Source organism: Micromys minutus (assembly GCF_963924665.1).
Source record: "Micromys minutus genome assembly, chromosome: 27".
NCBI lineage: Eukaryota > Metazoa > Chordata > Mammalia > Rodentia > Muridae > Micromys > Micromys minutus.
In genome coordinates, this window is record NC_137962.1 from 15,676,536 (window position 1) to 15,703,674 (window position 27,139).

Consider the following 27,139-nt stretch of genomic DNA (forward strand, 5'->3'; position numbering starts at 1 on the left):
CAATGGAATACTACTCAGGTATTAAAATCAATGACTTCATGAAATTAACAGGCAAATGGATGAAACTAGAAAATACCATCCTGAGTGAGGTAACCCAGTCACAAAAGACCACACATGGTATGTACTCACTGATAAGTGGATATTAGCCAAAAAGAAGCTTGGAATACCCATGATACAATTCTTAGACCATATGGAATCCAAGAAAAAAGACCACAAAATGTCCTACTCAGAAGGGGAAAAAGTAATCTCAGGAAGTAGAGGGCGAGAGGGATCTGGGAGGGACACTGGAGAGGGAAGGAAAAGGTGGGGGGTCCGGTTCAGATATGGGAGGAGATAGGGAAGAAGTACAGAGGGTCAGGAACTTGAAAGGAGGTATGTAGCAGTATGGGATGGGGAACTGGGGGTAGCCACTAGAAAGTCCCAGATGCCAGGGAAGCAAGAAGTTGCCAGGACCCAACAGGGAGGACATTAGTTGAAATACCCAACAAAGGAGAGACAGAACCTGTAGAGACCATATTTAGTGGATAGGCACAGCCCCTGTTTGAGGGATGGGGCCACCCACTCACCTCACAAATATTAATCCAGAATTCCTCCTGTTAAAGGGAAATGTAGGGACAAATGTAGGAACAGAGACTGCCCCACCTGGGGATCCATCCCATATGCAGACAACAAACCCAGACACTATTGGTGATGCCAAGAAGCGCTTGCTGACAGGAGTCTGGTATAGCTGTCCCAAAAGAATCTGCCAGAGCCTTACCAATACTGATGTGGATGCACACAGCCCACCACTGGACTGAGCACGGGGATCCCAACGGTGGAGTTAGAGAAAGAACTGAAGGAACTGAAGGGGTTTGCAACCCCAAGGAAGAACAATAATACCAACCAACCAGACTCACCCCACCCCACCCCCAGAGCTCCCAGAGAGCTAAACAACCAACCAAAGAGTACACATGGGGGACCCATTGCTCCAGTTGAATATGTAGCAGAGGATTGCCTTATTGGGCATCACTGGGAGTGGAGCTCCTTGGTCCTGTGGAGGCTTGATGACTCCGGCTAGGGAAATGCTGGGGTGCTTAGACAGGAGTGGGTAGGTGGGTGGGTTGGGGAAGAACCCTCATAGAGGCAGGGGAAAGGGAGTAGTGGATAGAGGGCTTGTGGAGGGGAAACTACAAAGGGGGATAACATTTGAAATGTAATAAAAAAAAAAAACCAATAAAAAACAAAACAAAACCAGACTGCCAAAAAACCAAACAGCTCACAGTAAACACCCTGAAAGTGGGCAATGCTGTCTCATACCTTCTGATACTCATTGTGCAAGAGAGCAGGAGCTCTACAACACCTGCTTTCCTTTTTGGATCAAAAAGACAGCATCTTAGTACCTGCTAGCCATGTAATACCAAGGTAGTAGGACGACTTACGCCAGTGGCCAGTGATGGCTGAGTTGCAGCTATGTCAGGTCAAGTACTTCACTGCAGCTTTAATCTTCTGTTTTATAAACCATCTGAGACAATGCTGACTGACTCTCCCAGCAAGGGCAATAATGATGGCCTGTGGCACAATGCTAGGGTAACGCAAAGAGCTCGAAAACTGTCACTTTTTGATGTTGTGACTATGAACCTCACTATAGAGGTCAGACACTTGATATCAACACATATGCTCTTTCTGAAGGGCTCGGTGACAGACAGCGGCTCAAAACACATGCCTTACTACTCAGTGTGTACATGAGAGATCCTGGGATCAGTGTGTGAACAAAGATTGCTTAGAAACACATGGCAGTATCCAAAGGTTAAAAAATAGAACAAAACCTGGGGGGGGGGGGAAACTACTGGCACTACAACTCATGTTCTGCTCACTTTGAAAACTGCCAATGTCAATCTGTGCAGAAGCTCATGTACAGCCCCAAGCTTGTGCACATACACGATTGACAGCAAGGCTCCTGCTCAGATGCTGCTGTGCTAATGAACTACTAGTTTTCCAATAGGAAACTAAAAAGCACTTTAACTTCCACCACTAACAAAATTATCAAATTAACAATAGTATATTCACCATTCAAAAACAGCACTCTATACATTAGTGACATTGGCACAGGGAGGAAGATATGACTACTAGAGTACCACATAACTAAGCTTTAAGCAAAAGAGGCCACCACCCAATAATACCCTGAACATGAAATGAAGGCCAAAGAAGGTACCACTGCCAGGAGAATGGCGTGGAACAACAGCTTTGGTAGAGCTCTAGACTGAAAATCTGTGGACACTGGTTCCCAGTCATGTCCACTTTGTAAAAACACACCAAACTGATCTCCCAGCACTCAACTCAGTGTTGTTGGTGTGTTTATTCTATCAATAAAAGCCAAAGAGTGCATAGAAGCTATGGTGCAAAGCTAGCCTGGTGGTTCTGCTTGTCTACTGCCCTCAATATCTACGAAGGACTTGAGGAACCAAACATGAGCCAAGGACACTCACAGATGCTCTTTATTATGTGCACAGAAGCTTCATTCCAAGACGTCATTGCTAAGAAATGTTCATATTGAGCAGCAGCTCCAAGAGCTCTTTATTATGGTTCCTTGGCAAGGAAAGATTTTCCAATACAAATGTTTAATGCATGTTATATCTGCCAGTCACAAAAGAATAACAGAATGCTGGGGACATATGAGATTTTCTCACTGACCATGTTAAAATACTTCCATTTAGGAACTGTTCATCCCTAACAGAAATACCAAGAACTAATCTCATTCTGCATCTGCATGAGTTAACCCTTGAAAGCATGGAAAAGGACACAAAGAGACTATTTCCTTCAACCACAGGGACCCAGTCAAGAAAGTGTGGCCAAGAATCTTTGCTAAGTAACAAGCATCTGAAGGTGCCCTTTCTCTGCTCTCAGTCCCAGTGAATCTACAGAATAGTTGTGGATGCTGTGGTGATACATCTGCTCAAAGAGTTCCTTAAATGTATTTAAAAGGACAAATTTGGAATCTTGTTTAATTTTTTGGTGTGGCAAAGGGCTACCTGCTTCTTTAGTAAAGAACTGGATATTATATAAATGAAGCAAACCTCAGTAACAGAACTCATTTAATTATCGTGACATGTTGCTCATGGAAAACCCAACAAGAAATTGTATTATAAAGTACACAGTACAAATGTCTTATGTTGGCCATACTACAAATGTTCCAAAGGAGAAGTCCAACTCCACTGCAGTCACTGCATACAAGACAGCCATGGCTACAGCAGAAGCACAGGTGCACTATGCTCCTGGTGGGAGGTGAGTATGACGATCCCTGTCCTCAAGGAGCCTCAGTCTAGTAGGGAGGAAACATACTAGACTGTGAGCTCCTCGAGGGCAGGAAAGCGCTCCATCATCTGTGCTCCATGCCCAGGACCTGAGCAGTCCAGGTGCAGCTAGCTGGAGCATGGCTAACCCAAGACAGCTACAGGGACTTGAAGAGCAGGCTGCAAAGTCACAGAGGGGCCAGCCAGGACACAAAGCCAATAAAAATGGGAGGATTCTGCCAATGGAAGATGCGTTTCATGTATGTACAGTCTGGACTTGTTTAAGAGGCCAAGATATTCTGGGGTCCTAAATGTATCCTTTCAGCTTTTGCCTGGACACTTAAGAAGCCAGTGGAAGGTGCTTGAGCAGCAGCAATACTTTCCTAGAAAATCATACTAACCCAGCTACTGCCAGATGAATGAGAGGGAGCCGAGGGCATTAGAGAAGCTGGTTTAGAGAAGGTACAGCTCTGTTAGACAGTATGATGCACTGCATGAAACTTACAGTCAAAGTTTGAGGCTTCTGAGCAGAGCAAGCCCAAAGTTATAGACAGAGTGAGAGGCAGTGCCTATGAGTGGACCAGGCAGTGGGGAAGGGTACATACAGCACACAAAAGTTGGGGCAGGGAAATGGCCAGTCTAAGAACAGGAGGCAGAATATCGGGTCTGTAAGGAAAGGAGATAGTTAGTAGACAGGAGGCTATAGAAGAAAACATTAAGCTGGAAAAGTCAGCAAAGAATAGGGTACAGAGAGGGTAACCCACCAGAAAGAGCAATATCGTCAAGATCAAAGGGGACTAGAGCAAAAAGCAACCAGCAAAACAAACATATCTGCTGAGCAAAGCAGCTCTAACAGTTACAACATAGAATATAAAGCAGTTAAAGACTCAGGGTTTCAGATGGAAGAAAACTTAGAGGAAAGACTGTGGCTGCTGCAGGCATTTAAAAGCCCACCGTGAAAAAAGCAGTACAGAGCTGTGTGGCAGGGAAAGGAGCCATACCCAGGGCTGAGTGGAGTGATCCTCTGGAATTAGGTCTCACGGCACTAAATGATCACAGCTGCCACTGTCTCTTCAGTGGGACTATTGAGCTCTCTAGGTTGAGGACACAAATGTACTTAGCAAAGCTTGCTCACTTTATAAACTGCCTACTTCTCCCATGGGGCCTGACCTCCTTGACACATTCCCACAAGAAGACTCAGTTGAAGACAACTCCTGAGGGCCCACAGAAGTGGCAGAGCAGTAGGCAGTTAGAAGAGCATTCTGTCCTGCAACAGTTGGAGATACTTTTGAAAACAATACAGCCAGTAAATAAAGAAGTCAAGTTCAGGTAAGTCCCCTAATTTGAGAGAAGACGGTAGAACATACCGAGTCATACTACCTGTTTCAGGCTGCAAATTATATTAAAATGCAATCTTATCAAAGTACTAGCTCAGTCCATATCAACTCAACAAACTTCTCTTCAGTCACCTGGTGCCCAGTCCTAACCCCAGCACTGAGCTGCAGAAATGAGTAGGACATGGTGACATCTATCAGGTTGAGTCATGCCAGGGACACAGACAAGCCTGTAGATACTCTGGTTTCTGTGTGAGCTTCCAGAGGATTGGTAACTCCTCAAGACCCAGTGCCTACCAGTGCCTGGCACAAAATTTCCAAAACAACAGATGTTTTAAATAAAATAGTAGCAGTTTATTTATTTATTTATTTAAATAAAATAGAACCAAAGTAAAGCTCTCTTTGATGGGGTTAATGGGAGCAGGTTTATTGGAGGAGGGAACATCTTGGCTAGATTCTGAAGATTAAACAGGAGTCCATTAAGTAGAAAAGAGAGATAGAGAATAAAGTGTGTGAAAAGGTCCAGATCCATGGCAGGAGAGTTATAAAACAGTCAGATGTGGAGTTCTATGCGATGAGACTGGAGATGTAAGCTGGGTCATTATTATGATAGGTCTGATCAAGCTTTCTAAGTCAGAAGGTAGATAAATGAATTAAGACCATAATCAGAGTTTCAATAAGAACTGAAGATCTACTTTACTGATAGCTCTAAAGTAACAAGATATACAAATCAAATTCCAAAGTATCTGTGTCCTAAAGAAGCAGTTCCCCTTAGATATGCTGACATAACCATCTCAGAACTGTGATGGCGGAGAAGCAGCAAACCTGCCCCCGCCCCAGGCCCTTGCCACCCCACTCCTACCTGAGCTGAGCTTTTAGTTCAGTAAATCTGGGCCGCCTGCTGGGGTCATAGGCCCAACATTTCGTCATAAGGCTGTAGAGGGTGGGAGGACAATTTGGAGGCATTGGTAATCTTTCCCCATTTTCAATTCGACCGATCACATCATTGTTCTTCACTCCTTGAAAAGGCTTCACGCCATGCATCAGTATCTCCCACATACACACACCTGCAGAGTGGGAACGAAAACAGTGCAGTGAGCTCAGCACCCAAAGAGAAAGGCTCAGGCTAAGAGAGGCAGCTGGCAGAGCTGGGCAACTAGCCTAAAATATGGTGGCAAAACACAGGTGAACAGCAACAGCTAGTTCATGTGGCACCAAGAAAATTATCAGAGCCAGAACTTCCTCGGTGGCTTATTCTGAAAATTCTGATTAGCAAATAGTCTACCAGCTACTGTACTGTGCCCCCCAGCTTTAACTAGTACAAAAACAAACCACAGAAAACAAAAACCAAATTCCCAATGACTTTTTTTACCTGCCTCACCACCAATGTAGGTCCACATTCACTTAAAATATAGTCACAAAGGCAAAACAAAAACAAAACAAAATCCTCTCATCTAAGCCTCAAGCTTGAGAAAGCTTGGATTCTTTTTCACCAAGGCACGTAGGGCATTATCATCTCATTTACACAGTATCCATCTCATCTAAAGACCAGGACTGAACCTCAGAAGGTGCACCCACTCTACCTCTGGGAATCAGGGATCTGTCCACCATCTTCTTACTCACCAAGGAATTCATCTTTCAAACAAATGAACAAATCCAACAGCACCGACACTAACAGTGGTGGCATGGCACAGGGAGGCAGTCCTACATGCAGTGCAAGTCTTTCTCAGCAGCCCATCAGAGCCACTGCATTCTGACCCTCCTTACCTCGTGTACCTTCTGGACAGGCCAGCTCTAAGGAGCTCGTCCTGTGTCTACTTAGGGAAACCACAGTTCTTTCCTATCTACTTCTATCCTCAAGCACACATTTAAAAATAAGTCCTGAGAGGAAGGTACAGACTGGGCAGAATGAAGTTGGCCTCTAAGGAGACAAGCCATATATGTGTTCACTGGAACCAGATTCTCAAATTGGCCTCAAATTTAGTTCACAGAACTAAATTTGTAAAGAGTCCCTGACAAAAATAACTCACTGCTGCTGAAGAGGGCTGCTCCTCACTGGGAATGAAGACGGTATTATCAGCTACGGTACCATGTGTCCAGGCATGTCTCATCCTTAATTTCCAAAATGGTCTTACATTTCTTAAAATACTGTATTTTTAAAGTCAAATCTATGATGATACTGATTATAAATGTTAAACATTTATTTTATGTGGCAAGATGGAAAAACAATGCCAGTGAAGTTATGAGATAATCTTTTTTTCTTACCAAAAACAAAAACACCACTTTTAAAACAATCATACATCAAAGTAACAATACAACCTAAAAACTGGCAAAGTCCATGTGAAGGCAGCAAGTACAATTGCCTCAAAAGATGCCTGGATGAATATCAACTACAAAATCTTAAGATATTCCAAAAATGCTAAAATGTGAAGAAATGGGCATTTTGCCTATGAAGCCCAGAGTCCCCTGAAAAGATGAGTGAGTGTCTTGCCCATGGGTTACATGGCCAAGTCCAACTTGCACTTGTATGAAATGAACCCAAAGCCTTGCTAACCCTGCCTAAAAAAACTAAATGGATTAAAATCAAAAGCATTCAGATAGAACAAAAAGAATGCTTACTTGAAATCTATGGTTAATTTTACTTATAGAAGTTAAATAAACAATTATATTTCTGTTTTGGAGCAGTTTCAAAACTTACAGAGATAATTTTACTCAAGACTACCCACAAGAGCCACAGGTGAGTATCAGTGAGAGAAGGAAAAGCAAAGTGTAGAGAGATACCTGCTATGTGAAGCTTCCCAAAAGAGGGGACATTTTAGGTTAGTTTGGGTTTAGCTGGAGAAGAGGGTATAAGAATCAGGCATTTCAAGCAGAAAAACCAACATCAGGAAGGACAGTTTTGAAGACAGTAAGAAGAATCAGTCACTTTACAAGCACAGAAAGTGTATAAGCAGAGCCACACTTTCAATACAATATAGTCAACAGAGCAAGGGGGAGAGGATCTGTGTAAAGACCAGGCAAAGGAAATAAAGAGCCAGCTCCCAAGCCTGGAGACAGGTATCTTCAGAACAAGAGACAGAGGACAAATACAAATGCTCTGGGCTAGCAGTGACTTACTGAGCCAGAAGAACCTACATGTCGGTAACAGTGGGAGAGAACAAAAGAAAACAGAAAGAGGAAAACAAGCAGACAGAAAAGAGCAGGAACAGTGACGACAGGCCATACTGACCAGGACACTGTCCAACAACAGCGTCTGACAAGAAAAGATGCTCATTCTAAGATGCTAACTTTTTTAGGTGATGCTAACTTTATTTTGTAGGATATAGTGAAGTTTTTTTTTTTTTTTTAAAATACTCACCAAACATCCATACGTCACTAGCTGAGGTAAAACGTCGAAAATTGATTGACTCTGGAGCCATCCATTTAATAGGTAATTTTCCTTTGGAAGCTAGAAGATTAATTTTAGAAAATGAATTTTCTTTGTTAGCTAATTGAGTAGTAACAATGCTAGTCAAGATTTCTGCATCAAAATAAAATCCATCACCTCTGATCCATAAGTAACCTTTTCTTTGGAAGAATGACTTATTTACTTGGTGCTTTGAAGGGTAAAAAGTGGCTAATTTGGGGTAGAGACAGGAGACTTGGATGCCCTCCCTTTTTCATTTGAGACAGAATCTGTGCATGTCAGGAAGAAACATAGTCCATGATATGAGGCTTCACGGTACCCTGGAGCACATTCATCTGTGGGACCCTTGCTCTACAAATGCCACATGTAAAGAATATACATTCCATTCTTGCTAGACCAGTTATGCTCTACCAAGCTGACCCAGACAAAAACACTGTGCTTTCAGGAAATACATATAAATATAACTTGTAGAGATTATAACCTTAAATCATAAAATGAATCATGCTTGGTGGTTCTATTCTTTATAAACAAGACTCAAACCCATTAAACCACTTGCCTGGAGTTGCTTTGCTAACAGAAGCCAGAGTTATGCTCTGCCTCCCTACCAAGTCAGACAGACCTCAGATAGAAATGTAGAGCCTAGGAAAGCTCAAAGGTTTTCTTGCCCTATGCATACCCTGAATGACAAAAATCATCCCAACGATTAACATTTAGTTATAAACGTTAGCAAAGATATGAATGAACAAAGCTGGAATTGATGGAGATTGATTACATCTTCACTGATATGTGCAGAGCAGAAAGAAGAGACTGAATGAAAAACAAATGTATCAAAGCAACCCTGAAAACACTCCTTCCTATCAGAGGTGAGGCACAACCTCATTAATGCTCCAAATGCTGGGTGGAACACACAGGGCACTTTTTCTCAAGAAACTCTCAATCTTAAATGCGGGCAAAGAAGCCATATTCAGATGTGGTACCAGGAGTAACAAACAAAGACTAGGCCAATGCATAGAGAAGAAACACAGTGAGGAACATGGGGAGGGAAGGGCACAGAGCAGGCAGCAACAAGCACAATCTCTAAGGGCCTTTCTCTGTAAGCAGCAAGTCTCTCTGCAGACCTTCAATTCTGATCTTCTGATATGGTGTTTATATGGATTTGACAGCTGACTATCTTATATGTTCAAATCATGTGAAATCTTGGTCTTCATATAGAGGAACTTGGAATTTAACTCTATTGTAAAATTTTAGGACTAGTGAAGATTTGAACTAGATATGAAAAGTATTTCCAGATAGTGGAAAAAAAAGATTAAAATCACCAAACTATTTCTTATGTTAAGGGATCACAGTTGAAACAGGAACAGTTCATGAAGCATCAGGTTTACTGGGTAAAAAACTGATCTGAAATTAAAAGAGTTGGGATTACTAAAGGCTGGGGATGAGACCAGGGTCTCCCATAGAGTAGGCAGGCAGCCCACTTGCATTGGCACTTGAAGTCTGGTATGAAACTAGGTCTTACTTCTTTGGCATCAATGCCCATAAAACAACTGCTATGCCATACCGAGGACTGTGTTCTATACCTTTTCACATTCATTAGCAACAAGTAATGTGTTTCTCTGCATCTGTGTCTCTATTATACTGGCATTATTTTTCTTTTAGCAATTTCGATGAGTGTGTAGTGTTATCTTACAGGGGCTTGAACTTGTATTTTCCTAGTGGTTAAGACCATGAACAATCTTTGTGTACTTCTACTTTTGTCTACATTTAAGAGCTCTTCCACATCTGGAGACTACTAATTGTCATTTATGTTCTTAGCAAATATTTTCTCCTGCTCTGTACCTTGTCATTCATCCTTTATAAAACAAACACAACTAATCTCAGCATGATTGGATCTATCAATTTTATATTTTAATAAACTTTGCTTTTGGTGGCATGTTTAAGGGTCCCGTCAAAACTTTTACTGTATGTCTTATAACTAAGTCTTAGCCTGTTCTGAGGTGAGGTCTGGGTTGTGACTGTCCAAAAGTTTCAAGCACCTTTGGCTCACAAGGCTACACTGACTCTATTAAACTGGTCTTGGATCTCAGTAAACACATTATGGCATACTTTTTTTTTTTTTTTAAATGCATTAAAATCTCGTGTGTTGTTGTAAGCTTGTAATTCTAGGATTGAGAGACTAAAACAGAAAGGTCATAACTATTGAGACTAGTTCAGACTACAATAGGGAGACCCTGTCAAAAAACCAACTCTTTCCCAAACAACCCAAATATTAATGATTCAGAGCGTATTTCCTAGTTGTTGCCCTGGTTTCTCACCTTTATAGTAAGTACTGTCTTCCATATATCGAGATAATCCAAAGTCTCCTAATTTTACACAATCATTTGAAGACACCAGAACATTCCGAGCAGCAATATCCCTGATAAAAAAAATTGGGGGCAGTAAGCACAGTTAAAACAGTCCCATCAACTCATAATTATTACATACAGGTATACAGGTGGGTACTTTGAAAAACAGTTATATACAATATGAAGAGATTCCAAAGTTGTTTTACTTCATATATATTCTTTCTAGAGGATATTTACAAGAATGAGTTAATTATCTTTATGAATAATAGTGAATATATATTCTCAAACACTGAAAATACTCATTACCTCGATAAACTCACAGTAACAAGCAGCGTTCAGAATAATTTTTTATGATGCAGTCTGCTATAATATTGGACATCAAAATAGTAACTCAGCCATGATCCTTAGAACTTAGAGATTTTCACTGTGTTCCAACCCAAAGCTGCAAATTCTAAGTGATAATCTGAAAAATGACAACTATGTAACTTTACAACATTTAGATATTCTGCAAAATCCCAGGTATTATCTGGGGCTATTTCAATGCATTTACTGTTCCACAAGTACAGGCTCTGGATTAATGTTTTTGGGGAAGAAACACATATCTTGAAAGCATCATACAAGAAAAGAGGCAGAGGGAACACTTCCAGGAGCAGGTTGAGACAGCCTCACTGCAGCCCAGGCTGGCCTAGAATCATCTAGCATCAACCTCTCAGATACTGGGATTAACAGCGTGAGCCTCCATGGCTGGTTTATGACAACAATCTTTTGTCTGTTAACATGCCATGACCCTACCCTCTCAAAGGACATAATAATCCTGACATGCCTGTGGCACCTTTGGAGACAAAGTCTCACTATGTAGATCAGGCTGGCCTGGAACTCAGAGAGATCTGCCTGTTTCTGTCTCTCAAATTCTGAGATTAACAGCATGTTGAACTATGACTGAATTTTAAATAAACAGTAGACTCAAATGATACACAAGAATCTGTGTACATTGTACAGAGAGTAACTTCTTTCCTTGCTTTTCACTGTTAAGGGTTTACTGCTAAAATGCCCCCACTGGCAGATGTGTTTGACCACCTGGTTCCCAGCTAATGCTGGCTTGTTTTGGGAGCTTGTAGAACATTTTGGAAATGAGACTTAAGTGGAAAAGGAGGTCATTAGGACAGGCCACTGTTGAGTGGTTCCAGGCTACTTCCTGATACTACAGACAGAACTACTTCTACTACCACTCCTTCCTCACAACCATGGCCAGACCACTTGAAACCACAAACCAAAATATATCTGTTCTTCCTGCAGTTGTCCAGGGATAAGAAGAGCTAGTATATTTGCAAACTGCTTACCCCTATCACAAGGCAATGAAGCAGCTTCATGAATCCTTACCTGTGAACAAATCTTTTGCTCTCCAGATACGCGAGTGCTGTACTAAGCTGATAGGCATATAAGATCAAAGATGCCAGATCCAAGCTGTATTTCCTTACTTGCAAAAATGACCTCAGCTTTTGAAACAATGGCCAAGACAAAAAAGAGAATTAGAGACAGAGTATTGATATTAACAGCACAAAAGATACACTCAACACTGCTGTGAAGGTTCCCAAATGCATCTTTGTTTGTTTTATGCATTTTTTAATAAAATAAAATCTTGCTCTGTAACTCTGGCTTGCCTTCAACACATACTGATCTGCCTGCCTTTGCCTCCTGAGCACTAGGTTTAAGGCATGTACCACCATGCCTAGTTCTCCAAAAGAATTTAAAATTGTACTATACTTTAGTTCTTCTTTGATAAAAGTCTAAAAGATATTATTATTTATTTAAAATCCTTTTAAAGATTAGAATCTTTGGCTGGAGAGATGGCTGCTCTTCTAGAAGTCCGGAGTTCAATTCCCAGCAACCACATGGTAGCTCACAACCATCTGTAATGGAATCCAACATCCTCTTCTGGTGTGTCTGAAGACAGCTACAGTGTACATATACATAAGAATAAATAAGTAAATCTTTTTAAAAATTTGAATCTTTATGACTACAGACAAATTTCTAAAACATGCAAAACGCAGGCCTGAGGAAAAGAAAAGGGAATGCTGTAAAGCACTGCTAGACAGTAATAGCCAGAAAACCAAAGGACAGTCACTCCTTCAAGCACAGCACACAGCACACTCCATCTACCCCTACTGCGCTTTGCTGTGCTTCAGGGAGTGTTCGAGGATAAGGCAGGAGGAGGAGTCCACTTTCTTTCCTCATCCATGGTTTGGATGCAGAAACCTAAAATGGTCACACACTGGGTGTTTCTCCCACTGAGCTGACCAGTCTTATCACTGAACTATTCATTCAGCTAGATGCTTATATGGGGTTTTATTATCAACACCCCAATTTCTAAAAAAGAAAAAAAGTAAATAAAAGGGAAGCATTTAGCAAACTCCTAAAAAGCAAAAGCATAATAAAACAAACAAACCTGTAAATCCAAACCACACGTCACCTTCCACCTGATGAGGAACAGAGGACAGAGGGAAGGAAGGGAGGGGATGATGTGAAGTGAATGCTGGCCACCTCCTGCCAGGTTGAGAGTTTGACTCAACAGCCTGGGTGGATCTCAAGATCTGTTTCTCTAGCAAGCTTCCAGCCCACCTTGTTCTAGGTAGAGGTGATGACTGATCAGTTTCCTTGTTGTGGAGAATGTCAAACAGGACCAATGACACTCTGTTACTCATAGTTCTCAAAGAAACTGAGTAATGGGTTAGTCTGAAAGACTATAAGTGAACTCTCAGAAGGATTAAGAAGTTGTTTGCAAATACCACTGTTTCCCTTCTCCTCAGATCACTGGCCTAGTTCTTCAGGCAAAGGCTCATGAGAAAAACTATCTGGGCATCTGTTGTCACTTCTTTCAGTCATACAGTTAGATGTCTTGGAATGTAATAGTGAAGATTTTATTTCACTTTATTCTGAAGATGGGAGTGTTATCCTATATTGTCCAGATTGGCTTCAAATTCCTGGGGTCAACTCTCTTCAGTCTCACAAAAAGTAAGGACTACAACTGTGTTCTATCATGGCCAGTTCAAATGATGAAGACATTTATACCACAGCTTCTGAATGAAAAGCATACATACACTGGAGATGTGATCAGTGTACTTGTGTTATGCAAGTGAGGGTTATCACACAGTAGCTGTAAGGCTGCTGCCACGAATGGCTGGTCAGCCTGGGGGTCTTTGTACCTCTCCAAGTGTGCACAACTCCATGATTATCCAGACAGGGTTCTCGGTAATGACTCCAATCAGCTTCACGATGTGAGGATGGTCAAACTGACGCATTGTTACTGGGGAAAAAGTGGTCTCCCGTTAATCTCCTTAAGCCTTTTCAGTTTCTTTAAACTAACTCAATTCACACACAGGCTAAAAAACGTTGTGCTCAATGCCACAGGTCAATCCTGACTGGATGTGGTGAAAGTTGGTACACACAAGGCACATGGCACCACGAGGATACTAGATAAAACCCATTCTAAAGAGAAAATAAGGTGGAAAGGGGGCCCTAGTGCTATACCCACTAGCAACCAGAGGGACTTTGATCTTGAAAATAAATAGTGCCAACACCTACCACGGTGATCTTGTTCTTCTGAGTATAAATGGCTGTTCTCAGGCCCCTAATGAAGACCAGTTCTCACACAGATGTGAAGAAGTGTATGAAAGAGAAACCCTATATGCTGTCTGGTTGCCATGTTCTACTGTGACTAAACAGTACCTTTCAGAAGAAACCCATGTCAAGTGATGTTTACAGAAGTCACAGGGCTTGACCACCTGAGTGAGCCCTAGAGGACCCAGATGTACTGCATACGCATGTATGGCAAATAACCATTCATATTTCTACAACTCTCTAGCATCAAAGCCAACCTTAAGAGAGTTACAGAACCTCAAAAGAAACTCAAGTTTTAAAGGCAAGTACTTGGAAACATAGGACCTCAGAATCCTAAAATGCAAAAACAAAAAGGATGTCAAACAAGGAAATACCAGCAAACGTAGCTGTCTGTGAGTGAACATCCATATGTGAGTACAGGTGTCGAGAAAGGACAGAAGAGGAAGTCAGATTCTCTGGGACCAGACTTACAGGTAGTTTTGAACCATCTGATATGGGTGCAGGACACTGAACCCAAGTCCTTTGCAAGCAGTAGTGCATGCGCTTAACTGCTGAGCCATCTATCCAGCCCTTGCATGTTTGTATCTAACATATAAAATAGAGAATAAAACCCCAAAGTATATCACCAAATTCCATATTGTTAAATTCAGGTCACTGCTTAATCACTGTTGTTTTGTGAAAATTTTCTAGGTACCCAGGGCATCTGGTATCACCTCTGGTTTTCCATGACAACACAGATCATTATCAGGACTTTTTATTTCCTTTGAAATAATTAGTGTAGATAAATCAGAGCACAGAATAAGGAGCTGAGGAGGGTCTTAAATCATTGGGAAACTGTCACACTATACTAGAAACCCTGGGTGAAGTTTAGCCTGTCACTTATCTATTCAGATAATGGATGAAGGGCTGTCACTTGCTTATAAAGTAAGCTCACTACAACCTTGTGTGCCTGTGCATTCCTTTATGCAGCATCTGTGTTTCTGTAGCACAGTTATGGGGCTGGAGAGCTGGGATGGAAGCCACAGTGTCATCAAAGCTGGAATGTTTTCTATATGGCCCACAACTTACATTTTCCTGGCATAGGCCATCTTTCCTATCTTACCTATAGCCTGTTACTGCCTGGGAATGGGGGTGGGATTTGCGCGTTGGCTATACTACATCTGTCACTTCCTAAAGAAGCAGTGATCAAACATTCCAAAGAAGAAAACAGTCTTAATCTAACCTGGCTATTTCTACAGAAATATATAACTGAGTTCTGTAGTAATGACCTAGAAATCAGCACAGCAACTGCACTTGTGAAAAAGAGTTAATGCATGCGCTGCCTTTGAGCCCTTGAACACCTTCTTGTGGTGTCTGGGGTTAAGCTGTGGCTCTATAGCACTTTGATGGCGCATAATTGGGGCCGCCTGCCCTTCATGGGCTGCCCTTTTAACCGCTAGCTACAGGCTAAAACCAGCCTACTACTTGGTGCTTTAGGAGAGCAGGTAATATGCAGAGGCCTAGGTTTGGGAGTAACTATGTCCCGAGTGATCCTTGCTCAAGTAGGTCCTGTACTTTGTCCTAACCTTAGTGCAGGCAATAGCTGAGTTATGTCTGCCTACGGTAAAATGAAATGGGGGAAACTGTAGAGGTGCATGCCACCTGTGGCATGCAGGTGTTGGGGTGGCTGAAGCCTTAAGGGCAGTTTAGTAATTAAATCAGGCCTCCTAAGGGAGTCTAAGGACACTAGGCATGATACCCAGAGGTTGGGCTTGCAGTACTGGGTGGGGTAGAGCCAACTAGCAAGCACTCAATTCCACTAATCAAGATTGTGTTTGAATAACTGAGACCACTGACTTTTTGCCTTAATTTTTCCATAAAGAGAGGCAATAATGGATTTCTTCAGTTGCATTCCCACCTCAACATTGCTGGAGGCTAGCAAGGGTGGCTAAAGCAGCCTGTTAGTGCATTCTCGGTCATGTGCTTCTCTAAAAAATGGCATGTGTGTCTGATGTTTGACATATTTATTCTGTGAAACAATTAAGCGATTGTAAGTTCCCACTTTATTTTCAAGCTCAGCAGGATGCAGTCTTGGGATCTCTGTGCTTCTATCTAGTCTTCTGTTACTGCAGAGAAAGACCAGTGAACAAGACATGTGGATTCTCGACAGGCAAATGGAAGAAAGTAAAGCAGTATACTGACTGGAATGGTCAAATAATCTGTCATGTTTTAATGGGATGATTAAAATAAAAATTCAAATAAGTTCTCGAAAGAAAGAAAGAAAGAAAGAAAGAAAGAAAGAAAGAAAGAAAGAAAGGAAGGAAGGAAGGAAGGAAGGAAGGAAGGAAGGAAGGAAGGAAGGAAGGAAGAAAGGAAGGAAGAAAGAAAGAAAGGAAGAAAGAAAAGAGTCAATGCACAAAACCCCCTTCAAGGTAGGCAGGGAGCTAGCTGTCTGCTGTTCTTTAGCCCAAGTACTCAAGAAATCAACTACCTAGATAAAAGTCACTGGCCAGGCCTCTTTTTATTTTCAAATCAAGGATTAAGGAATATATCTAAAGATACAGGTAATTAAGACATTACAGTGTGAACTGTCTGTGGTGACAGACTAGATGACTAGATGGCATAAAATATAAAGTGGAAGAGATCCATCCAATATTTGTGTCCTGAACATCACTGGGGTTCTTCTGTACTATGGCAAACATACTGATTGCCTTCCCCAGGCCAACCCCTACAGTGGTCCCTGTGCAGAGTGATGAATATATAGCTCTTGTCCCCATAGAATTTAAAGTCTAGAGGGAGAGACAGATAATAAGCACATGTGATCATTTTTTGTATTTAGCCACAAACTCTGAAAAGGAACAGAATGTAGCTCAGTGAGAATGACAGTGGCTGGCAGGAGGTGGGGACGTGAAGAATAAGAATAGAGAAATCCTATGAGAGGAGAAGGAACATTGGGTGTTTGATATATACAAGCTAGAAAAAATCCTATACTTTACCACTAACCTTTGAGGAGAGAAGGCTCATAATGCACAGCTCATCTGAGACAGCCTCACCACCGGATGTACACACCTAGGCCAGAAGGCTGTGAGTGGGGTGGTGGAAATCACTTCAAGCTCAAGTCACCCAGGAAGCCTCTCCTAGGGTTTCTGTCTGACTACACAGGGCAGGAAGCTAGTCATGATCCTGACTCATCCTATGGGTTCCATCAGGCTATAACTGTTGTCATAGTTACCTCTGTACTCATGGGACCTGGCAGGATCTGGGCTAGAGCCATTTATGTGAACGCACCAACTCCAGCCAGACACTGAATGCTACAGGAAGCAAATAACAAGGGAAATGTGCCATCTTCCTCTACATGTAAACATGTCTGGCTATGAAAATCTGTTAAATTTAGACATTAGTTTGCAAGGTGAGTAATACTTATAAAAGTAAAAGCATCTTTCCTGCAAAGACAGCTAGATTTAGGTAAAAAGTCAAATTGAATTCCACAAAAGTTTCAACAAACTTACAGGCTTCTTGAAGGAACTTCTCTCTCACACTGTCTGAAGTACAGTTTTTACATGTTTTGATTGCAACAGCCAAAGCTGGATTCTCCTGTGTTAGGGAAATTACAGAATCACTCATACAAGCAAAAAGGTTTTCCTTATTAGTCAACACACACACACACACACACACGTACACACACACACACACTCACTCTCACACGAGTTTTGTAACTGTGGACCTGAGGTCAGACAGAACTGGAACTATAAAATCAGAGGGTTAAGAATATTCTGTATGAAAACCTAGAGTAAAATGGACACACGTGTGAAATACCACAGGTAGGTCACTTATGCACGTACCAGATGCCGAGTATGTGCAATATGGTAGGTGCTGTTCTAGGTTCAAGGGGCACACCAGTGAACAACCTGCTTTGAAAGGTTGGCTGGCATCCCAGTGCAAAACACCAATGATAAAGTCAGTTATTTCATAATATATTAGAACAGCATTTTAAAAGACAGGAGTAGATCAGGCAGGACATGGGAGACAAAGGGGTGTCAGCTGCATGAGGAACACTTCACTGAACAGATGAGAGGAAGACAACGTTCCCAAGAAGAGGGAGCCAATCATAGTGAAGTGGGGAAGTCACATGCTGTTGAAGAAATGATGAACAAGGCAGCTCAAGGAATTTGGGGGTGGGGGTGATGTAGCATGACTGTAACAGCAGAGTGTGTAAAGGTGAACCTAGGAGCCAGAAAAGAGAGGGTACATTTCTAGGCCAATATAAAGACCTTCATTTCAGGAGGATGAGAGCTCGGGTGTGGTCAGGGCAGTTGAGCCCATTGTCCAGGACAGTCTCAAATAGCAGCAATCCTTCTGCAGCAGCTTTTCCAATACTGAGATTATAAGCATGAGCCACCATGCCTAACTGAACCTGTAGCTCTGACCATTTGGGTTTGGAAGGGGCACTCTAGCTCCATCTACTGCTGAGAGATGATGAAGAACGGAAAGTCAAGCATGGAGAGTGATATAGGTGGCTACTGCTGGAACCTGGGTAACAAGCTGTAGTTGCCCGGGCAGTGAGCAGCAGTGGAGGTGGGAGCAGGGCCGGGCATGTGGATTTTTCTTTCTCAAGGTTTGTCGGCAAAGGTGTTTCTTGGGGTGCTAGGAGAGAGTGAATTCAGGAACTAATAATGTGAATTTAGGTTTTGACCAAAGGAACTAATAATGTGGAAGGAGAAATGAGAAGCTGGTGGTCTCTAAATATGATAAGCAAGAACATTGTTGAGACAGCTGAGGCACCAGAGGCATTAAGACAGTCTGATCCCTACGATTGTGCATCACCATAAGAGACAGTAGGTTCAGGACTATACTTTGCAGTTCCACAGCAATGAAAAGTCAGAGAAAGAAAGGAAAATGGTGAAGGAGACTAGGAAGGTATAAGCCACAGAACAGGAGAAAACCCAAGAAAATGTGTAGTTCTAAAGGCCAGAGTTAGTCTTCAACAAGTTCAAAGGATGAAGCTTAAAAGATAAAAGGAACATAAAAGAAGAAATGGTCTGTGGCTTTGAGTGAATCAAGAACACGGTATGGGTGAACATGGGCTGACAATATATTTATCAAAATCATTATTTACCTTCCTTTATCTTATGCCTCACATTCTGTCACTAAGCAAAAAGAAAAGAGGAGGAAAGCGAAGTGGACCAGTCAGGGCTCTACAAAGGCTTGGCAAATGTCAAGTCACCCCATTCCCACTGTTTCTATTGCCAAAAGCCTGTCCTTACCCTATTAATTACTGGATTAATAACCCGGGCAGAGGCACACCTAAGGGCAAAGGCTACAGTATAATGCTGCTATAGAAGTCCCTCTTGGATTTCTTCTATAGCCCCTCTCTTCCTAAAAACAGACAGGTGTAAAGAGAACTGTGCTATCTGATCTCCAATGGAGCTGTGTGATCTGTATTTGGTTTTCTCTGCCAGTTCTGAGCATTTATGTGTTCTCTGTAGGTTTCCCATTAGACTTTGCTATTTTCCTGTTGAGAATGTATTACTGGGACCTGGGTCCTGCATACTGAGCATGAGTCAAAAGAAGGAACATGTTAGATGTTAGAAGCCATAGTTGGTGACACACCACGCTGGTCAAGAAGCAGCTGCTTAAAAAATGAATCCCAGCAACTCATAGTCACCATAAGCACCAGTCACAAGCAGCAAGTACTAGACTTAAAAACAGCTGAGGAAAAAGGATCACTTTGAGACTTCTTGGTGTTGAAACATCAGGATTCAGCCCCAGGTTCATTACTCTCAAGCACTTGGCTAATTTACCTTGTGCCTTGGGGCTTTATGTTACTGACATGCTGAACTAGCACCTCCTGTCCTTACTTTCCCTATGATCCCAAATTCACAGAGTGGAGCTACTCACTTCCAGATACGAAGTTATTTTTACAGTAGCATGATCCAAATGGAACTTTATTTCATGAGGTAATGAGATATGTGAACCAATATTTCTGTGGATGTTTTTGTGAGGTTGTTTTTGAAGGACAAGGTTTCACTTTGCTATGTGACCACACTGCCTTGATCTTACAATCCCCCGGCCCAGCTTTCTAAGTAAGCCCTAGAATGACAGGTGTGTGCCTCCACATCTGGTTCACCAATTCAGGTTGTGAGTTGCCATTTCCAATATGTAGGCCTCACCCAGAAGACTCTCACAAAGAGGTGGGAACTGAGATACTATCATGTGGCCTTAAGATGACTACTTTTTACTTTGCTTTTGGATAACATCATCAGTTCTTCTGAGTTTCCTAACCTAGGGTCTTAACTTGCTGGCTTCCATGACTACAGAAGCCAATTCCTTAACTCTACAGAGTGCCTCTAGAGGACTGTCAAAGCTGTGTGTTCCATAATCTTCTCTATCTCTGAAATGAAACCACAGTCACAGCTGCTTAAAGAGGACATCTTGATAAAGCTTTAAATTTCTGTTTCCCTTACCCTTATATCCAACATTTAGGAGCAGGTACTGATGTTCTTATACTCAACACATCCCACTGAAGTTGTTCTCCAGAGGACCCAAGGTAGGGTAGTCACTTGCTGCCTTGCTACAACACCCTCTCCCACAACTCTGCACATAGCAGGAAGACTTTTAAAAATGGATCTCCTCACAATGCCTCCCCTCATCCCTTCCTCCCTCCCTCCCTCCCCTTCCCTCCTTCGGGCTACAGACCCAGCCTTCCACCTGGGTCTGGTCCCCAGTCCTATCTGCTACACTCAAATTTCTTTCAGAAAGGGATCCCAAAGCAGGTGGTTTCTGCTATTGTTCTGAGGATGGCAATTCATTTTGCAACTATAGTAAATACCAGACTGAGGATATAGGACTGTTATATCTAAGATAGGTTTTTTTTTTTAAAGAGGTGCACATAAAGGGAGTTGACCAATGTTGCTATGTGAGTCAGGTGGGTAACAAGTCTGCGAATTTTTATTTAAAAAAACAAAACAAAAACAAACCAGGTCAACCGCCTGATTTAGTAACAAAAATTCATGAATCCCATTTGCTGCCATTACAGTCAGGCCAAACTACTTCTGGGCTTCAATCTTCTACAAATTAAGGCCCAGGCTTCCCTTCTGCTGTGTTTTGGCCTCAGAGGCAGAGTTAAGACAATGAAAATAAATACAGACATAGTTTTCTTGAAATGGAAGGAAGCAGGGAAATGTATATTGTCCAATTAAAGTTGTGTGAGAATTCTGGCTGCTTGTGAGACAACTACAAGAAAACTTGTTAAGTCTTGTGACCTCTGTTTCTTGCAAGCATAGATTTTTTTTTTTCTTTGAATGTGGTTTTGTGCTCCTCCCCGGTGTAAAAGACAGAAGTAAATTTATTTCAGCTGTTCCTGTTTCTATGCCTCAATGGAAAACATGGTTTTGCCATGTGTGGCTTATCCTGGTGACTAAAGATTACTCATGTGATTCTTAACTCTCAAGAGTATATATTGTTTGATGCTCTGAATAAAGTTGGCTACTGCATGAGACTTTAGTCTGCCTCATTTTAAGGCCCAGCTCTCCCACCACCACCAAGTAGAGTGGTAGACAATATATTATGTAATTCCATTTAAAAACGGAAAAGGCATCAGAATCAGAGCTTCCACTTCCAACTACATAATAGGATAAGAGGGGAACTTTTCCTTATGTCTGGGTAAAGTGTATGAAAAAGGGTAGCTATGGAAACTCAGTGGAAAAGCATTATCTCAAGTGTTCACACCAAGGATGTCACAAAAGCCAATCAATTTTCTATGCTGTTATATTATTACAACCATCTCTGCACATCTATCAACATTCTGTTTTCAAAAGTTTCTTCAATAAATGTATACTGTAATTCTAAAACACAAGTTTAAATATCATCAATCCAAAAAGAAAAGAGACAAAATACAGGGCACTAGAAATCTTAGCTAGGGGGCAAGTAAATGAAGAGTGCTTTGGAAAGCCGACAGTCAAAAAGTTAAGAATAGCTACTCTATGAGGAAGCGCCACACATCAGTGTTCACAGCAGCACTTAATAATCAAGTAGAAACATCCTAGATATTCAGTAAGTGGAGAATGGACAAATGGTGTCTGGAGTGATGACTCACTGGCTAATAAGACCTACTGCTTTTCCAGACTCAGCTTTGATTCCCAGTGTCAGCTCATAACTGTCTATAATTCCAGTTCTAGGGGATTCAACACCCTCTTCTGACCTCCTTAGACATCAGTACATGGTAGACATATATACACACATGCAAAACACTCATACACATAAAATCAATTATTTTAAAAGGGGTACATGAAAGGGTACATGTATACAAATGAATATTATAAGGCAATGAAGGGAAAGAAGACTGCATACTGCATGATCCCATTTATATGCAACATCCTCAGGAAGGAAACTGAGAGGCAAAAAGGAGACAAGTGGCTGCCAGAAGCTTGGAAGGGAGGTGTAGCATGAATTTTATCTGTTGACAGATTTCAAGTTTTTTTAGGTAAACAAAGAGTTCTAAATTTGACTGTGGTAAACCATTGTACAATTCTGTAAATACTAAATTTATATACTTAAACAGCCAAATCAGTCTTGATTTCTGGTAGTGGTAAGGACTTACTGGGCTCAGGTACACGCCTTGATGTACGTCTCCAAACTGACCTTCTCCAATACAGCGTCCAAGTTCTATTCTTTCTCTCTGAATCTCATAATCCCTGGCTGCAAAACATAGACCACACATAAATAAACTGGCACAGAATTCCAAATGTGGGTATAGCACAATAGATACATTTATCTAATTATCATTCATGAATACATTTTCATTTGCAGCATATCGACATAAAAATGTTTGATCAGAGTGGAACCCTCTTAAACATTATTTTAAAGACTATTAGTAATCAGGTATGGTACCCGCAGAACTACAGTGAATTTGGTGGTAGTTTTTTTTTTTTTTTTTTTTTAAAGCCCATTTTATGCTTAGAAATCTCTGAATTATTTGGTTATTTGATAACTTTCTAAATAATTGCTCTAAATACTGCATTATATACATAATTAATCATCACTATTAGTTTAGGTATTAATATATGAAGGCTCTAAAATTATTTAAAGCAATTATTTTTTAAATAACTGCTATTTTAAGTAAAGAAGCAACATTAAGCTTTTTGAGTACACTAGATTTTGAAAGTTTAAGAGTTTTCCACTTCATTATAATCCTATCTCTAGATTATTTAAGAAGCTAAAAGAGTTTAAAGAGGTAGTTTCTAAAAATGGATTTCAAAATTAGATGACTTTGCACTGAATATACCTGCACAAGCATCTGAGAGCATGTGCTCCAATTATGACACTGAATCGTGTCACACTGTGTTATTGAGCAGGCTGTTGAGGCACATGGAAATAAAGTATCTACTAGGAACACAGGAAAACCAAACTCTATTGGATTAGCTATTCCGTCTTGGGCTACTTCAAGCATGAAAATCATCCCATGCCTACCCTGCATCTGTTCCATCTTTGGTGTCACCAACACAACAACATGAGTTAACAGATTCCAGGGTCAGAAAACTAAACCAGGCAGATCACTCCCAAGTTTTAGACAGCTGTTTTCCTTCCTCTTTAAAATCAATTTAGCCAGTAATTCCACTGATTTAACAGTAAACCAATGACAACAAGTTTGAAAGCATATTAACTGAAACTAAAACACCCCATCACTCCATCGTGGCAATTACAAGCAAATGCAGTTATAGCAAAGGGTCCTGTTACCTTCATCTATTCCATAGCTTTCTGTATTGCAATTAAGAGAGAGAGAAAAAAGCGGAAGACCTTGCTTAGAAATTGCAAATAGCAATTAGATTAACAACAACAAACTTGGAGAGGACATTTCAATAACATTTATTTAATTACTTTAAGCACAAAAGAATAAAAAAGAAACTAAACACATATAACAACCAATGACCTTCGAGTTGACTCAAAGACATTTAAATATGTACTCCATAAATTCTGGGTAAGAGATGTTTGTATTTCCTAGTCAATTATAAGTAAAAAGACATACATGTAGGCTCTCTGAAGAAATGGAGAAATGACTAAAGGCTACTTAAAATGATAAATTCAAGTTGAACTCATTGTTTTAATTTGCTGTTGGCAGCCCAAACCTATGTACTGCATCTTCGTTCCTGAATCCAGATGTTAAAGGGACTCTTAAAAGGTAAGTGGACATGAACAGAGAACTGTGAGCCTCAGAGGCCTGCCTATTTTCTCTTTATTGTGGTAATATCTCCCTAATGCATACAGAAAATCCAAATAAGGGCATTTAAAAACTATTCCACAAGAGTACAGAACCTAGCTATTTTGAAATACATGAAATCGGGTCATTTGGACTTCAAGTTAATTTTTAATGCCTAGATGTGGGGCTTAACTATTTGATTGATTTAAATACCGAAGTGAAAATTCAAGGACTTATCCAAGTCAATATATAGGGACAATATATTCCCAGGCAGGTCTAGGGAATATAGATTTTCCTCCACCAATACGATACACAATCACTGTGGCAAAGGGTTCCTTGACATTTCCAAGCTGGAATAGACCATCAAAGGGCCTCCGAGTGGGCTGCTTGGATAGTGGGCTAGCTTCTTCTAGTGAATAGCAATGAGGATAATTTTACAGAGAAAATGAGTGCATATACACATTTAAACTTGAAATAATTCTCATTTTGTATCAAGGCAAAGAATCAATGAAGACTATATTACCATAGAGCCAGAAAATGATATGACAGAAATTCTACAATTAAATGAATTAACTTATTTCTGGTATTTGCATTTCAAGCTTCTGACTTTAGGGTAGGCACAAAGATTTCTATCTAAAAGTTTAAAGAACATTTCTGTGAGGTGCTTAAATAACAGGTGCTCTCTAAAGCTTCTCATTGTGAGGAGCAAGCAGCCTACTTACTCGAGGGCATGGTATATGTGTCTTCCTCATCGATGATCTCAGCATAGTCATCTGTCTCTGTTTGGAAGGAAACAAGACAGTTTGGATGAATTAAAATGCTTGACTGACTGGCCTTCAACATAATTTCAAACAACAGGATTCTGTGCCCCAAACCCACAATGTACAAATGATCTTCTCAGAATCTAGGATTCAGATCTGGCTCACATGTAATTATAAAAAGAAAATTGCCACTGTGGCCCAACATGTCATCACACAGACTTGTTTATCAGAAGGCAAACAGACTAATAATCCTTATGAAAACCAGTAGGATGTTTATTAAGCACTACAAAATTCAAAGGAGGTGCCTGTTTAGTCCAATGTTCTCCTTCAACCACAGCAAATGCACATCTAAACCACACTGAGGCTTGACGGGAGTTCCCAAGTGATACAGATATCTTCAAATGAAGTCCAATTTACTCCATTTATCCTACCAAGACAACTCTGACATTCTCCTCAAAAGCATATAGTGACCCAATTTCTAAGGGTGATTTTTTTGCATTTATTCTGGGTTAAACACACACACACACACACACACACACACACACACACACACAAACACACTCCAAAAATTTATCTTTTGGTGCCTTTTTACCCGGGCAAAAGATCTAGTAAAAAGAACGAGAACAAACAAACTGCATATTAAATTGAACTATTTTTGAGATAAGGTGGATATATCCATGCATTCATTAATTTCTTTTGATAAACGCAGCAACCAACTTAACTCCCACAGTAGTACTGGAAAAGTTAAAAGAACACTCATGGAGAAAGCTGCCACTACTGAGTAATGCCAGTGCTGGGAAGGCAACTAGGTGGATTCTGATTGATTCCTCTAGAGAAGACTTCCAAGCTGCTGATAACGCTCTTAGAGAGCTAGCTTGACACCTACACTGAATCCCTGGGGCTGCAAGTGCTTTCTCCTGTCCACCACTGAGATCAAAAGCACACAAGTCAAGGAAACTCCAGAAAGCACTCTTTCCAGAGGTGAGGACATTCCCACTGCATGTGCTGCAGCAGGATAACCACCACCACCAAACCTTTAAAGCAATGGCTCTCAACCTGTTGGTCACAGCACCCACAGGTGTCAAGTATCAGATATTCACATTATGCTTCATAACAGCAAAATTATAGTTACTAAGTAGCAATGAAATGATCAATATAAAAAGCTGTATTAAAGGATTGCACCATTAGGAAGGTCAAGAGCCACTGCTCTAAAGGGAAGAATGCAGTTCTAAATGTGTAGTCAGCACTAAAAGGTATTAAAATTTTAAAAAGAAAAATAATCTGGCTGGGGAAAACACCATCAACAAACCAATGCTCCTAAATCTTAGATAACAAGTGCATACTCTATTATAATATCTTCATGTGTTTATAAACATAGTGTATCTAGAATTAAGACAAAGCTTTTTTTTTTTAATTTAGTGTTTTTGTTTTGTTTTTCAAGACAGGGTTTCTCTGTCTTGGCTGTCCTGGACTCTCTTTGCAGATCAGACTGGCCTCAAGCTCACAGGGTGCCTCTGCCTTCTGAGTGCTGGAATTAAAGGAATGTTCCACCATACCGGATTTAATTTAGTTTTTTAAAGTATTAGGTGTATGAACGTTTTGCCTTCATACATTATGTCTGGTGCCCACAGAGGCCAGAAAAAGGCATCAGATCTTGGAATTGGAGTTATAAAAGGTTGTGAGGTGTTATGTAGGTGCTGGGAATCAAACCTGTCAGTGTTAACCTCTGAGCCATCTCTCTAGTCCCTAAAGCAAAATTTTAATGAATCTGAAATGCAACCTCTCTTCTTGCCTCCCTTACTGGGTTCCCAGCTATCTGACACCCTGTAGGGCTGCCACTGTGCTTTTGTGTATGGCAGCCAACAAAAGAAAAGCTGGAGGCTGGAGGGAGCTACTTTCTTAAAAAACTAAAAATAAAAAATAAAAAAAAAACTGTAACCAGGTGAGGAGGAGTCTAACTCCAATAGCTGAGCCATGGAAGTAACATACCACACATATTGGTCTCTGCCAATTGCTTTCTGTTCATTTGTAATATAGTAGACTTAATCATCACACTGCCCTGTAAGCTGAATGCCCCAAAGTCACTGTAGCAAAAATTCCTAGGTAGCAGAAAACCACAGCAAGCTCATCCTAAAGTGAATCTTCTTAGGTAATTGGAGTCTACAGTCCGAATGAAGGGTGTTAAACAGACAATGACACCAATAGCAGTGATCTCAACTGAGTCTTACTATGTCC

The 27,139-nt window shown here is 40.9% G+C and overlaps 1 protein-coding gene across 8 annotated transcripts in view; it reads right to left on the reverse strand.

The window, feature by feature from the left end:
* PTK2 (protein tyrosine kinase 2) overlaps positions 1 to 27,139 on the reverse strand; it is a 191,741-nt gene that overhangs the window by 41,916 nt on the left and 122,686 nt on the right. For 4 of the 8 annotated variants that reach the window (XM_080939760.1, XM_080939757.1, XM_080939753.1 and 1 more), the window contains 9 exons: positions 24,866 to 24,922; positions 23,684 to 23,704; positions 22,548 to 22,645; positions 17,458 to 17,542; positions 13,555 to 13,655; positions 11,732 to 11,847; positions 10,322 to 10,422; positions 7,962 to 8,051; positions 5,466 to 5,670 (listed from right to left, as the gene is read on the reverse strand). In XM_080939760.1, coding sequence (XP_080795886.1) covers positions 5,466 to 5,670; positions 7,962 to 8,051; positions 10,322 to 10,422; positions 11,732 to 11,847; positions 13,555 to 13,655; positions 17,458 to 17,542; positions 22,548 to 22,645; positions 23,684 to 23,704; positions 24,866 to 24,922 — 874 coding nt within the window. The remainder of the gene's footprint in view (positions 1 to 5,465; positions 5,671 to 7,961; positions 8,052 to 10,321; positions 10,423 to 11,731; positions 11,848 to 13,554; positions 13,656 to 17,457; positions 17,543 to 22,547; positions 22,646 to 23,683; positions 23,705 to 24,865; positions 24,923 to 27,139) is intronic. The other 4 variants (XM_080939758.1, XM_080939759.1, XM_080939755.1 and 1 more) reach the window with 1 other exon arrangement.